The 14216-nt window shown below is 49.3% G+C and overlaps 1 protein-coding gene across 4 annotated transcripts in view; it reads right to left on the bottom strand.

Annotated features, from left to right (window-relative positions):
- PPP4R3B (protein phosphatase 4 regulatory subunit 3B) overlaps positions 1-7874 on the bottom strand; it is an 84795-nt gene extending 76921 nt beyond the window's left edge. For 2 of the 4 annotated variants that reach the window (XM_024194904.3, XM_024194907.3), the window contains exons 1-2: positions 7468-7873; positions 6118-6173 (exon numbers count right to left, since the gene is read on the bottom strand). In XM_024194904.3, the coding sequence (XP_024050672.1) occupies positions 6118-6173; positions 7468-7609 (198 nt within the window). In that variant the 5' untranslated portion in view covers positions 7610-7873. Of the gene's footprint in view, positions 1-6117; positions 6174-7467 lie in introns of all 4 variants that reach the window. The other 2 variants (XM_024194905.3, XM_024194906.3) reach the window with 2 other exon arrangements.
- Between the last annotated feature and the right edge of the window lie 6342 nt (positions 7875-14216).

Below are 14216 nucleotides of genomic sequence, written 5' to 3'. Positions count from 1 at the left end.
CAGTCTGCAGTGTAAATCTACCTCACACTAGCCAGCTGTGCCAAGCCCTAAGTGCCCATGTGGATCCTGCTACTGCACTCTACAAGTTCCCTAGTGTGCTGGCAGGTTAAAGTGCACTAGAAACTTGATAGTATGAGGCAGTTCAAGGTAAATTTACACCCCAGCTTGTTGCTAAGTATTCATACAGATAAGCTTCAAAGAGTACCACTTGATTTTTTTCCATCATAATTACTCATCCTTGCCACTCATGTTAGCAAACAGTGAACTCCAAGGAGCAGAGGGATCCTTTGAATTTACTGGACAGATTCAAGGAAAAATAATCCTTGCAAAGGTTTCTTGTTATGATGAAGACAAAATTTTGAAGAGGGCCACATCCAGCCCTAGCTGGGATCAAGCTCAACTCCACTGACATCCATTTACAAAAATGCTAGCTACTTTATAAGGAGGCAATGCCTAGTTTTGCTGGGGGTGGGGGGTGCGCTGTGGTGATAATATATATCTCCACATCATTAAATTATTTATTAAGAAATTGCAACTTTGAAGACCAGGAAAAAGAAACAGGCCTTCTAATGGTAGGCAAACAGAGAAACTTATGCAAAGAAATTAAGTAATTTTGCAGTGTAACTACATACTAAAATTTAGGGAACTGACTAGATCAAGAGGTTGGTAATACCATATAAAGTCTCATCTCTGAATTAATAGTGACCAAAACTCAACATGGGGAAAATCCATACCAGGAAGTTGAGGCATCTTATAGCATTTCTCCCTTGTAATTACTTGGGGCAAACCAACATGCTGTCTCTCTCAGTAAAACAGGTTGATTGTTTGGCCCACAAATAGATGTCCCAGGAGAGACAGAGTACCAGCCACAACTCTTAGACCAGACCAGACCTGGCCTCCATCCCATGGCAGCACGGATCCCTGTGAAGCAATGGCAGCTCCCCCTCCTCTGGTCATCAAGCACTTTCCAAAACCCTATTTGTGAGGTGTTCCAGTATAAAGTGGAGCCATCACCACAAGACACGGCTGAGTGGGTCATCATCATCAATCATCATCATCATCATCAGTACACTATTCTCACAGGGCTAAAGTAGATGTTTGCCTACAGTGTATTTGACATCACTAGACCTTATTGCCTTGAATTAGGGCTTCTCTTTTGGGGGAAGTTTACCAGTTAAACTGGTATAATTCAAACCAATAGTTAAACCAGTATAGTTATAATGGTATAACTCACTGCATGGACACACTTATTCTGAAAGCTTTTTCCGTTTGGTTTAAACCACTTCCAAAGTGACATTAGCTAAACCCAAAAAAAGCCACTTTTGCTCCAGAGAGTCCACACACGGAGTTATACTAGTATAACTATATAAGGGCTTATCTACACTGGCAAGTTTCTGCGCAGTAAAGCAGCTTTTTGCACTCAAACTGAAGAAGTGTACACACTGCCAAGCCACTTTGTGTGAAGAAAATCCTCAGTTGCAGCACTGCAAAAAAAAAAAAAAAAAACAACCAACCACCACCTCAATGAGAGTTGTAAAGCTATTTGCGCAGAGGCTCCAGCGCACTACTGCCAATGTAGACACATGACTGCTTTCTGCACTGTAACTGGCCTCCTGAGCTGTCCCATAATGCCTCAAGTGACTGCTCTGCTCATTGTTTTAAAGTCCGCTGCCCTGGAGACATGCGCCCCTCCCCTTTCAAAGCACTGTTTCTGACAGCCCTTGTGTCCTGTGCCGATCTGCTCCGGGACACAAAGCAAACCATTAATGTGGAATGCTCCTGCTGTTGAACACAAGAGGCATGTGTAGGTAACCCTCCCACGCCTCAGGACTGGTTGCTTCCTGCCGCTGTCTGAACTTACAAGACAGCATGCTGACTCTCTGTCCCCCAAAACACACTGTCCCCCCAGTTCATACACACACTCTTCCCCCTCCCACACTTCAGTTGAAAAGCAGCTGGCAATGTAGTAGGATGCCCATGGAACAATGGGATTGGGAAACCTGCATCATGAGACACTGTGCCTGCCCCATGAGGTATTGCAAACCCTTCCCAAAGCACCCTGCGGCCAGTTGCACAGTGGGATAGCTACCACAATCGGCAAAGACAGCAGTGCATGTGCTCCAGCATCACAAGGAGCACAGCATGGACAGCGGTTTAGTTCCAGCGTTTTAATAAAAGTGGTATAACTTGTGGTGCAGAAACTTGCCAGTGTAGACATACCCTCAGTTTAAATTTACACCTTTCCTTAGCTTATACCAGTATAATTTTATTGTGTAGACAAGATAGACATTGCCAGTTAACTTTAGGTACTTCACACATTTCTAAAGGCTAGTGTGGACACCCCACACACATCTGACCGAGGCTCTAAGTGTTTTTCTTCATCCTACGGATCACTTGTAGCCTGAATTTTGTAAACTCCCAGGACAAATGATTTAGCAATTAACTCATGGTTAAAAAAAAGGGGGGGGGGGCAGCAAAGGGCTGCCAAGTTTTGACATTCTCCAGAGATGCACTGGGTGTCTTCCATGGGAATGAAAAGGAGAAAGGGAAAGAATGCCATAGAGCTAGCACAGCTCCTCCCTGCCTTCTTATCTCAGAAGCACCTGATCTAGCTTTCCTCTGTGCATAGAAGAATAGAAAAATGATCAAGCCCATCACCATTTAACAGGTGTTCATTATGTTGAAGGCCACCTATTTAGTCCCTGACAGACAGATTCCTCATAAAATAAAGAGAGCACACAACTACCATTCTTAGGCCATGTCTACACACTGAGTGCTACAGTGGCATAGCTATGGTACTGCTGCTATGTAGATTTTTTTTTCCTGTTGCTGTATGTAATCCACCTCCCTAAGAGGCAGTCACTAGGTTCACAGAAGAATTCTTCCTAGCTGCATCTATATCAGAGGTTAGGTTGGCATAGCTATGGCTTTCAAGGGTGTGAATTTTTCTCACCCCTGAGAGCCAGCTATGTCGACCTAACTTTTAATTAAGGCCATAGCATAGTTGCCAAAGACTGAAGAGGCACAGAAACTTAATTACTTTCTCATCTTAAGAGAGGGCTGGCCTTCAATGCAAACTTAATTCCTGCTGAAGCTTGAGTGTTGCCCCTAATTTGACCCCGATCCACACACAAAAAATCCTTCACTCAAGTATAGTGCTGCCATTAACTTGAGTTGGTGGGTACAACAGGGAGTATAGGTTAAAACCCAAATGAACACAAATTGTCAGTTGCTAACATGGCCACTTTGAAGTGTGGATACAGGCTAGCGCCACTCAAATGCAGCTAGTCTTCCAATACTTTCCACAATCCCTCAGCTATCTCTCCTCCATCTCCGTATGCAGCCTGTGTGCTCTTCTTAGGGGGAAAAAAACAAAAAACACACTGCTGCTTTCTCATGGGAACAAGTCAGTACAAAAATGCCCACCACTGCATCTCATACCCTACATCAGCCTCCTTCCAAAATGAGAGTCCCATGCCCAACCTCTGGCATAAACCAATTTTAATTTAGGGTACGTCTTCACTACCCGTCGGATCAGCGGGTAGTAATCGATCTATCGGGATCGATTTATCGCGTCTCATCTATACGTGATAAATCGATCCCCAGACACGCTCCCCGTTGACTCCGGAACTCCACCAGAGCGAGAGGCGCAAGCGGAGTCGACGGGGGAGCCGCAGCCGTCGATCCCGTGCCTGAGGACGAGAGGTAAATCGATCTAAGATACACAACTTCAGCTATGAGAATAGCGGAGCTGAAGTCGACGTATCTTAGATCGATTCCCCCCCCACCGTGTAGACCAGCCCTTAGTGTTGCCAGACTAACACCGCTTCTGCCATATGCCCAGAAATAACAGACAAGTTCTCCTACAATACACTGAAAAAGAATTTATAGAGTGACTCAGCATACTGCAGCACTAAGAACAATAGGATGTGCCCCCAGAAGCTTAAGTGCCACACACGAATACTGTACCAGTACAAACACAACAACTCAAGTGTTATTTCACAATGTGGTCACTCTCACTAGGGCTAACTTGAGAGGAGTAACTTGAGTGCAGTTTACTCAATTTAACTCTATATGGACGACATACCCCAAATCATGCTTAAACACGCTCCTGCAGCAGTGTAGAGAACTCTACATTGCTGATGCCTATGCTGTTTCAGATTCTGTCGTCAAGCTGCACTTTTCACATGATATAATTTTTTGTAAAGAGAAAATATCCTTAAATATATTAAATGCAATAATTCCTCTAAAATTTTACCTGGAAGCGTTTAAATTTTATTTTAAAATCATGTTTACATGTGTTATTTTCAGCAAAACTAGTACTGCACCTTTTCAACTCAAGTCTACAATTTGTTTTTGCGTACTGTAATTTGAAGATAATTTTTTCTGCAGCATGTGTGTCAATACAAACTTAGGTACATCCACACCACAAATGCAGGTGTAACTATACTGTGGGTAGGGATACCACTGCTAAATTTAACCTAGCTAGTTCAGGTAATAATTGCAATGAAGACATGGACCCTGGCATGGGGTTGCAACTTGAGTACATACTCAGGGTCCATATCAGGCTTGTGCTGGAGTGGCTAGCCACACTGAAGCCCATGCTGCCACACATTCACTACTATTGTTACCCAAGCTAGCATAGGTATGCCTACCTGTGCTACAATTATACCTTAATTTGCAGTACATACATACCCTTAGAAGAGAGGCAAAAGGTTAAATATTTTATTTGTGTATTTAACAGATTAAGAGTTTGCAAATATTTTTACTGTACAAAAAGCAAAAAATTGTGCATCAGTATATTCCAGCAGTTCTCAAACTGTGGGTTGGGGCCCCAAAGTCAGCTGGTGTGTAGACTTGCCCAAGCCTGACCCCTGCCACCTGAAGTCCTATTGATTTTATATGGAAGGTTCTCAGACGCTAGAGTGATAGGCAGCAATATGAAATCTTAAAGAGAGAATTCAGAACAAACCAACACACCTGTTCAGCAACACAATCTGCATTCGATATATTGCATTCAGTATTAATTCTCTGTGCACTAACTCTACTGAACACAGAGTCCAGTCCAAAGCTATCTTGATTTTCAAAAATGGCCTCAACTATCTTAGAAACCATCCCTCTTCCCTGCAATCATGACCTCCCCACGATAGCTATACTCTACTGAAGCAATTAAACCACCATCCAGTAGATAGAAACTTGTGAAGATGGGAGATGAAGAACCTTCACGGGAACTGGCGCCAAGACTATGGACCTCATTGCCAGATCAAATAATGTTGATCAATAATCTTGCTGCATTCAGAACTAAATGCAAACCTGTTTACTAAAGTTCTCTTGCAACAGTACCCCATAGTCTCATAATTTTTTATTAATTACAAAACCTCAACTTGCCGCTTCGTGGCAAGGGTGGAAAAGTATTACTGTTTTTTACTGGCGGGAAGTGCTCAGAAACTATGGTAATGGATATGAGAAAGAGGGGATGGATGGAAAAAGAAAAGACAACATTGTTTTTCTATAACAGATAGGAAAAGACAAAGCAAGAGAAACATAGTACATGACTTTTAAAATGGATGACTAGAAGGTCGACAATATGTTAAATACAGTGCTAAACTGTTTTATTCTTTTGATTTACAGAAAGCATGCCCTCAAAAGATGGTTGTGTGCAAGTGTATTTAACCCTGGCTAGTCAGCTTAGTTAGGTTAGGCTAGCAGGTGCGCCTGAACAATAATAATAAAAGCCACATTGTACAGGCGAATTCCTTGATATCATTTTCAGAGAAAGAACTAAAGAAATAACCAGTATGTTAATGGGTTAATAGCAGAAATAAAAAGGAATAAATATGGAGTATACATGTAATTGAAGTATTCTTCCTTTCGTGAGTTCAAGATATTCCCTAAAATGCCTAACAATCAACAGCCCTTTTCACCAAACACCTTAAATTATAGTACTAATAAAAGTACAATTTTTCAAAGTTTGCAAACAATTTTTCAACCTGCACAGAAAACAAACATCAGCAGCAAATCTGTACAGTAAACCTTTTGCCCTTTTCTGTAAATTAGCATTAATTTTTGTGACAGATTCAGTGCGAAATGATAAGGACAAAAAAAGCAGATACTTGCCTGCTGTTTTTGATATGCAGTGTTTGGATTTATCTTTGATTCCAACAATAGAGAACCTGAAAAGGTGATAAGGAGTTATATTTAGGAAGTTTAATAAAACAAAAATCTCCATGCCAATAAATATATTATATTTAATGAATCCAAATCTTCTAGCCAGTCCAAGAGAATATTTTGCATTTTAATGGAAATCCCTACACCTTCTGAATAAGCCAGGTAACAGACAAAGCCAAAATAAAATATTATTTACATTTAAAACACAATTTAATTTACTTTAGAGTCAATGTTCTGTGTATTGCTATTTTTCTGCTGTCCTGTGCAGTAATCTGACAATTGCGGAGAACATTTTATAAATCAATGCTAACTAGTACTAAATTATAACAAAGCAGTTTATGATAAAAATTTACTTGCCCACACAAGAATGTGCATTTTTTGCTCTCATCTCCTTGAGGTGCCCTTCAGAAATGAAAAATCTAGACTCTATAAACCCAAAGACTTTATTTTGTGTAAGTAACATATGTATCCTGGCAACAAGTCTGGAGTAATCTATACCAGACCTCAGAAGGTTTATTTAGCACATTAGCACCTGTCAGCTGACAAGGTTGTCACTATGATTTTTTTCTTCTTAAAACAAAAATGTTTTTCTAGGTGAACTTAAACACACAATTAAAAAAAAAAAACAAGCAAAACAAACAAAAAGCCACACACCAGCAACATTTTCACCTTTCCAAAACAGAGAATTTACAAAAAGAAATTCCCTGCACATACAAGAAAAAGGAAAACCACATTCAGAAAAAAAAAAAAAAAGAATATTGATTAATCTGGGAATGCTTATAAAAGAAATTTTGAATAAGGGGTGTCGCTTAAATAGACTTCATCGTCACTCACTGCTAGGTAAGGGCTGGCAGACTCAGTCACTGGCGGTAACGTTAAGGAAGCGTTTGGAGTCACTTCAGTGCAGACCACACTCGGCCTCACTGGGTGGAGAAGGAAAGTTTGGAGGAAGAAGCCCCCCTAGAGACGCTGCCTCTCAGGGAACGGGGGAGACTCCCTCTCATAAGCCCGACCCACGGAGGAATGGAGTGTCAGTGCCTGGGGCTTTGCTGGGGCAAAACAAGGCCAGACTAGGAGGCTGTGGTGGGGTCAGTGTTTGCGGGTCGCTGGGCGGGGGCGTTGTCACATTTTCTCCCCTTCCCCAGTCCCGTTGTCCCAGCAGCCAGGCCCAACCCTGTGAACGTGTGAGCCAGGTAGCAACCGGCCGGGGTAGGAAGGGCACCACGGGGGCCAAGCCGCAGGCCACCTTCCCGGCAGGCAGGGCCTAGGCCTGCCCGCAGCTCCTGGCTCCGCTCTCACCGTCCGACTCGGCCCGCACCAGCAGCGACATCCCCTTGAGCCGCTCCACGTAGGTGGAGGAAACGTGCCCGGTGCCTCTGTCGTCCCATTGCCGGTCCTCATTGAGGGTATAGACCTTCACCCGCCGCCGGGTGTCCGACATGGTGCAGCCCGACCAGGGCCTCCGCGCCGGTTCGCCGCCTCCGCGGGGTCGTGAAGTCGCTCACGGGCAGCGCGGGGTCTTTAACACGCCGCTTTTCATGGCTCCCTGAAGGCGAGAGGGGAAAGTTGAGCCCCCAGCCGGCCCCCTCACTCCGCGCCGCCGCCTCAGCAACTACTACAGTGCGGCCGCCATCTTGTAACCCGACTCTCTTGCCTTTCTCTTCCTTTCAGCAGCGCGTGCCACGGGCTCCACTCGCAGGGGCTACGGTGGCCGAGAGCCCACGCGCTGGTGCTGAAAGGACGGAGGGGCGGGCTATAAATACCTGCCCTGAGTCCGCCTCCCGCTCTCCCACACACTATAACACCCTCCCACCACTGACCTCAGCCCCTCCCCCCCCTTTCAGAGTCCAGGGACAGAATCCACCCCCCTTTCAGAGGTGCTAGAACTAGGCATGCAGTAGCACCCCTGTCTTGGAGTAGTTTCCATCACATAGGGTTCACAATTTGGTTCAATGGCTCTCAGCACACATACACACACCCCATACAAATTGTTCCAGCATCCATGGACACAGTGCAACCACTGCCCCTGACAATCACAATCCTGCTGCCCCCAACAGCCACCACTATCCACTCTAGGGCCCCGAGCCCACTGTCCCCATGAACTAAGTCCCGCAAGGACCCCCACCAGCACAGACCCCAACAGAATCTTACACCAGCCCCTGAGACACCCCAACACTTGCTGACCTGCTTCTCTCCACTTTATTGGTGCGGAGGCAGGGGAAAGAGATCAGTAACTCTAGGGGCTTATCGAAGGGGGCTGGAGGATTCGGTGGTTTGTTCGTAAGACCCAAACCTCTCTGATGGACTATAACCTTGTCATGGTAGAGAGGGTTGCGTGAGCTAAAGACCCTCAGAGCTACATCTACCGGAGCTTTCATACTCCTGGTAGGGTCCCCTTTGGCGAGCAGGTCTGAGGCGAGGCTCCTGACTAACCCCGGTCCAAACTTAAGACCCCAAACTTGGATCAGGTGCATATAGAAGACCTTTTAGTACTCTGCGTCTGTGAAGGTGAATGAGGGCTGCAGCAAGAGGGAGGTCCCCGGTTGTCTTGGATCTCCTTGCCACTGGGTCAGGGTTTTCCTCCTGCCAAGTCTCATGTGATCACCACCTGCACACCGGTTTCCCCACATTAAAAGATTTCACACGCAGGACTCTGCTAAAGGGTTCATACCCACATAATCTCTGCAGTGACGGACAAGTGGCAGTGAAGACAAGAGCCGTGATCTCTGGGAGTCTTTAATCATAAATCTGCACATAGGCGGCAGCCATGTGACGGTCGTTTTGTGCTTGGAAGAGACAGAAGTGCATTTTGGCAGCAGAGACTGAGACTGAGCAGGCCTTTTTAGGATCCCCTCTGCACACCCAAACATAGGCTGTCTCATACTCTTCCGACTGGATGGACGCATCCAGTGGGATCACTCAACTCCGCAGCCAAAACAAGAGATATAAGACAATGAATTTCACCACCTGGAATGTCCACACCCTTATGGACTCTCAGCACAGTGAATGCCCAGAAAGAACTGCCATAATTGCCAGAGAACTGGCAAGACTCAGCATTGACAGTGCAGCTCTTAGTGAGACCCACAGGGCTGATGAGCGCCAATTAAAAGAGGACAGAGGTGGCTAAACCATCTTTTGGAAAGGAGAGTCACCTAAAGAGAGACCCATTCACAGGATTGGCTTTGCCATCAAAAATAATATAGCCAGTCAGCTTTTGGAGCTTCCAGGGGGATCAGCGAGTGTCTCATGACTGTTCGGCTCAAGCTCAGCAACAACCAATAAGCCACAGTCATCAGTGCATACGCCCCAACACTTGATGAGGAAAACAACAAGAAACAATTTTATAGTGCCTTTGATGCAGTCCATACCACCACACCTAAGGCAGACAAACTCATCCTGAATGCCAGAATCAGACAGGACTCCCAACTCTGGAATGGCACAATAGGCAAAGAAGGGGTGAGAAATGTAAACCCCAATGGTATTCTCCTCCTCAGAAAGTGTATGGAGCTCATCACAAATACCATCTTTAGGCAGAGTAACAAATTTAAGACCACCTGGAAACATCCTCGGTCCAAACACTGGCACCTCCTTGACTATGTTATAGTCAGAGCTTGAGATTATGCCGATGTCCGCGATTAGTAAAATAGGACAGTTACCTGTTCCGTAACTGGCGTTCTTCGAGACGTGTTGCTCCCGTCTATTCCACAGTAGGTGTGAGTGCTCACCACGTGCACTGGGTGCCAGAAGTTTTTCCCTTAGCAGTACCCGTACTGGGGGAGCACCGCAGTGACCCCTAGAGTAGCGCTTGTATATCGCGCTATAAGGGGAGCCACGGGCTTCCCCCACCCTCGATTCCTTCTTGCCAGACAACTCCGACAGAGGAGAAGGAGGGCAGGGTATGGAATAGACAGGAGCAACACATCTCAAAGAATGCCAGTTATGGAACAGGTAACTGTCCTTTCTTCTTCGAGTGATTGCTCCTGTGTATTCCACAGTAGGTGATTCCAAGCAATATCTGTTGGAGGTGGGTAGGAGTTCACGATGGTTTGGGACGAAGTACCGCCCTGCCGAACCCGGCGTCATCCCTAGACTGGGAGACGATCGCGTAATGCGAAGTAAATGTGTGAACTGAGGCCCATGTGGCCGCCCTACAAATGTCCTGGATGGAGACATGGGCAACGTAGGCAGCTGATGAGGCCTGAGCCCTCGTGGAGTGTGCCCTGATGATCGGTGGCGGGGAAATTCCTGCCAGATCATAGCACGTGTGTATGCACGAGGTGATCCAGCGGGAAAGCCGCTGGGTGGAGAAAGGCTGCCCCTTTGCCTGCTCGGCCGAGGCAATAAAGAGTTCAGAGGATTTCCGGAACGGCTTAGTCCGATTCAGATAAAAAGCCAACGCCCTACACACATCGAGCATGTGGAGGCGGCGTTCCTCGTTAGAGGAGTGGGGCTTAGGACAGAGCATGGGGAGAAAGATGCTCTGCTCCATATGGAAGGCGGAGACCACCTTCGGGAGGAACACCAAGTGTGGGTGGAGCTGGACTTTATCCCTATGGAAAACCGTATAGGGGGGTTCTGAGGGTAAGGCCCTGAGTTCCGAGACACGTCAGGCTGATGTGATCGCCACGAGGAAGGCCACCTTCCACGAGAGGTGCGACCAGGAACACTTGGCCAGGGGTTCGAAGGGGGGCCCCTTGAGACGGGACAAGACCAGGTTGAGGTCCCATTGCAGCATGGGGGGCCTAGCGTATGGGAAGGTCAAGGCCCTTCAGGAAACGGAAGGTCATCAAGTGGAAGAAGACCGAGTGCCCCTGCACCGGCGGGTGAAAGGCCGATATGGCCGCGAGGTGCACCCTAACTGAGGCAGGTGCCAGACCCTGGGCCCTAAGGGAAAAAAGGTAGTCCAGGACAAACTGGAGAGGTGCGGCAGAGGGGGAGACTCCCCGCTCACTCGCTCACCTGGAGAATGTGGACCACTTCGCCATGTACATCCGATGCGTGGACGGCTTCCTGCTTTCCAGGAGGACTTGCCTTACCTGCTCCGAACACCTGTTCTCCTCCTCATTCAGCCACGGTCAGGTGGAGCGCGGCCAGATTGGGATGGAGGAGGCACCCCCCGTCCTGGGAGAGGAGGTCCGGACGGAGCGGCAGCGCCCTCGGGGGGGGCCGCCAAGAGGCATAGGAGGGGCCCATACCAGTGCTGGCAGGCCCACGCCGGGGCTATGAGAATGAGTCTCGCCTTGTCCGCTTTCACCTTCTGAAGGACCGTGGCGATGAGGGGGAATAGGGGAAAAGCGTAGAGGAGCTGGCCCGACCAGCTCAGGAGGAACGCGTCGGAGATCGCACCTTCCCCCACCCCTCCCCTGGAGCAGAACCGGGGGCAATGCCGGTTCTGGCGGGTTGCAAACAGGTCGATCTGGGGAGCTCCCCACTCTTGGAAGAGCCAGTGAGCGACCTCCAAGTGGTGTGACCACTCATACTGCGGGGGAGAAGACCCTACTGAGGCGGTCCGCCTGCGTATTGCGGACCCGCGGGAGGTGAGCCGCCCTCAGGGAGATATCATGGGCTATACAGAACTCCCATAGGGTCAGGGCTTGGGCTAGGGAGCGGGTCCCGCCTTGCCTGTTGATATAGTACATGGCAGCGGTGTTGTCCGTGAGGACCCTGACCACCCTGCCACGGAGGTGCACGAGGAAAGCCACACACACCAATTGTATCGCCCTGAGTTCCTTGACATTTATGTGCAGGGGCAAGTCCGGGGTCGACCACGTTCTCTGGGTTTGCACGTTTCCCATGTGGGCTCCCCAGCTGAAGTCCGAAGCATCGGACATCAGGTCTATGGACGGGTTGGCCTCCCTGAGGGGAACCCCTTGCAGCATATTGCTCGGGCACCATAGAAGGGAACCCAGTACCAGGGACGGAACCGTGAGCACTTTGTCCACACCATCCCGAGCTTGGGAGAATTGGGAGGCCAGCCGTATCTGGAGGGGCCTCATACGGAGTCTGGCATGGCAGACCACGTAAGTGCCCTTGCCGTGGTCACCAGGAAGGCCATGACCAAGGCGATGAGATCCCTTAGGGTCTCGAACCTGTCCAGGGGAGAGAGGCTGTGGCCCTCGAGGAGTCCAGAAGGGCCCCAATGAACTCTATGCGCTGAACGGGCACAAATGTTGATTTGGTCTCATTCACGACAAGGCCTAAATCAGTGCATGTTGACAGGAGCAGCTCCACGTGGGACTCCACTTCGAAACAAGACTCTTCCTTGAGGAGCCAATCGTCCAGGTAAGGGAAGATTTGTACCCCTCCCACCTGAGGTAGGCCGCCACCACGGACATACATTTCGTGAAAACTCTGGGAGCCGTGGATAGGCCAAAGGGGAGGACTGCAAACTGGTAGTGGTCCATCCCAACCATGAATCGGAGGAAGCGCCTGTGCCCCTTGAAGATATGGATGTGAAAATACATGTCCTGAAGGTCCAGGGCCACGTACCAGTCCCCCGGGTCCAGGGAGGGGATAATAGAAGCCAGGGACACCATGCGGAACTTGGAACGGGTTAGGAACCTGTTCAGGTCGCGCAGGTCCAGAATGGGCCTGAGACCTCCTTTCGCCTTCGGAATCAGGAAGTATCGGGAGTAGAACCCTTTGCCCTGGAACTCTACCGGTACCCTTTCCACTGCCCCCAGGTGAAGCAGCCGGACCCTCCGGGGCTATCATGGAGGGGGGTGATTTGGCAGGGGTGAGGTGAACTGCAACACGTAGCCCTTGGAAATGGTACTGAGGACCCACTGGTCCGAAGTTATGCGGGACCACGCCCTGAGGAAGGCAGACAATCGGTTGCAGAACACAAACTTTATTAATTGGGGGGTCTCCCTGGCAACAGGCCTGGTGCCCCCCTGCAAATAGTCAAAACCGCCTCTTTCCCTGCCTCTTGCCCTTAGAGGGTCCAGGCTGAGGGACAGAGCGGGACTGCCGCGGAGACCGACGCTTCTGGTTTCTGGGTCTGCAAGGTGGTGCGGAAATCTTTCATCCCATGCAGCCTGACGTCCGTTTGGTCTGCAAAGAGCGCCTTGCCATCGAACGGGAGGTCCTGCATCAGGGACTGGGCCTCCGTCGACAGTCCCAACAACAGGAGCCGTGACACCCTGTCCATGGCGATTGCGAAAGCCATCGAGCGAGCCACCGTGTCAGCAGCATCCGACGCCGCTTGAAGGGCTGCTTTAGCCACAGCCGCCCCCTCTTCCACCAGAGCCTTGAAGTCCTTCCTGTCCCGGTCCGGGAGGAGGGGCTCAAACTTAGGCAGAGACTCCCACAGGTTAAAGTCGTACCTGCTCAGTAAGGCCTGGTGGTTGGCTACCCGAAGCTGGCAACTAGCCGATGAATAAAATTTTCTGCCAAAGGAGTCCAGTCTCCTGGCATCTTTGTTTTTGGGGGTGGGCGCGGGCTGGCCCTGACGCTCTCTGTGGTTTACCGATTCCACCACGAGCGAGTTGGGTGCCAGGTGGGAATAAAGGTATTCGTGGTCCTTCGCCGGCACAAAGTACTTCCTCTCAGCCTTCTTGGAGATTGGGGCCAAGGAGGCGGAAGTTTGCCACAGAGAGTTTGAGATGTTGGCAATACCCTGGTGCAGAGGCAGGGCCACGCAGCCCGGTGCCAAGGGAGACAGGACATTGAAGAGGGAGTCAGACGGACCCTCCATCTCCTCGGCCTGCAGCTGGAGGTTGGATGCCACCCGTTTTAGCAGGTCTTGGTGTGCCTTGAAGTCCTCCTGCGGGACCGATTGCGGAGGCGCCGTTATGGTGTCGTCTGGTGCCAGGGAGAGGGCCCGCACGGAGCTGGGGGCCTCGGTTGCTGCCGGGGCGTCGAGCCCCAGATCAGAGTCCGGGCGTGGGTCCGCCGACTTGTGACCCGCCGACTTGTCCCGTGGGCGGCCGGATGACACCGATGGAGCCTGGGACGCTCCGGTTACCGAACGGGCCCCCGTCTGGGTGCCCACTGGTACCACTGTCCTTGCCACGGGGCCCCCTGCCATTGGCCCGGCTGAGTGCCCG

The sequence above is a fragment of the Terrapene carolina genome, unplaced genomic scaffold (genome assembly GCF_002925995.2).
Source record: "Terrapene carolina triunguis isolate 2854851 unplaced genomic scaffold, T_m_triunguis-2.0 Scaffold132, whole genome shotgun sequence".
NCBI lineage: Eukaryota > Metazoa > Chordata > Testudines > Emydidae > Terrapene > Terrapene triunguis.
The sequence above is the reverse complement of the archived record's forward strand: the minus strand, read 5'-3'. Positions and strand labels throughout refer to the sequence as shown.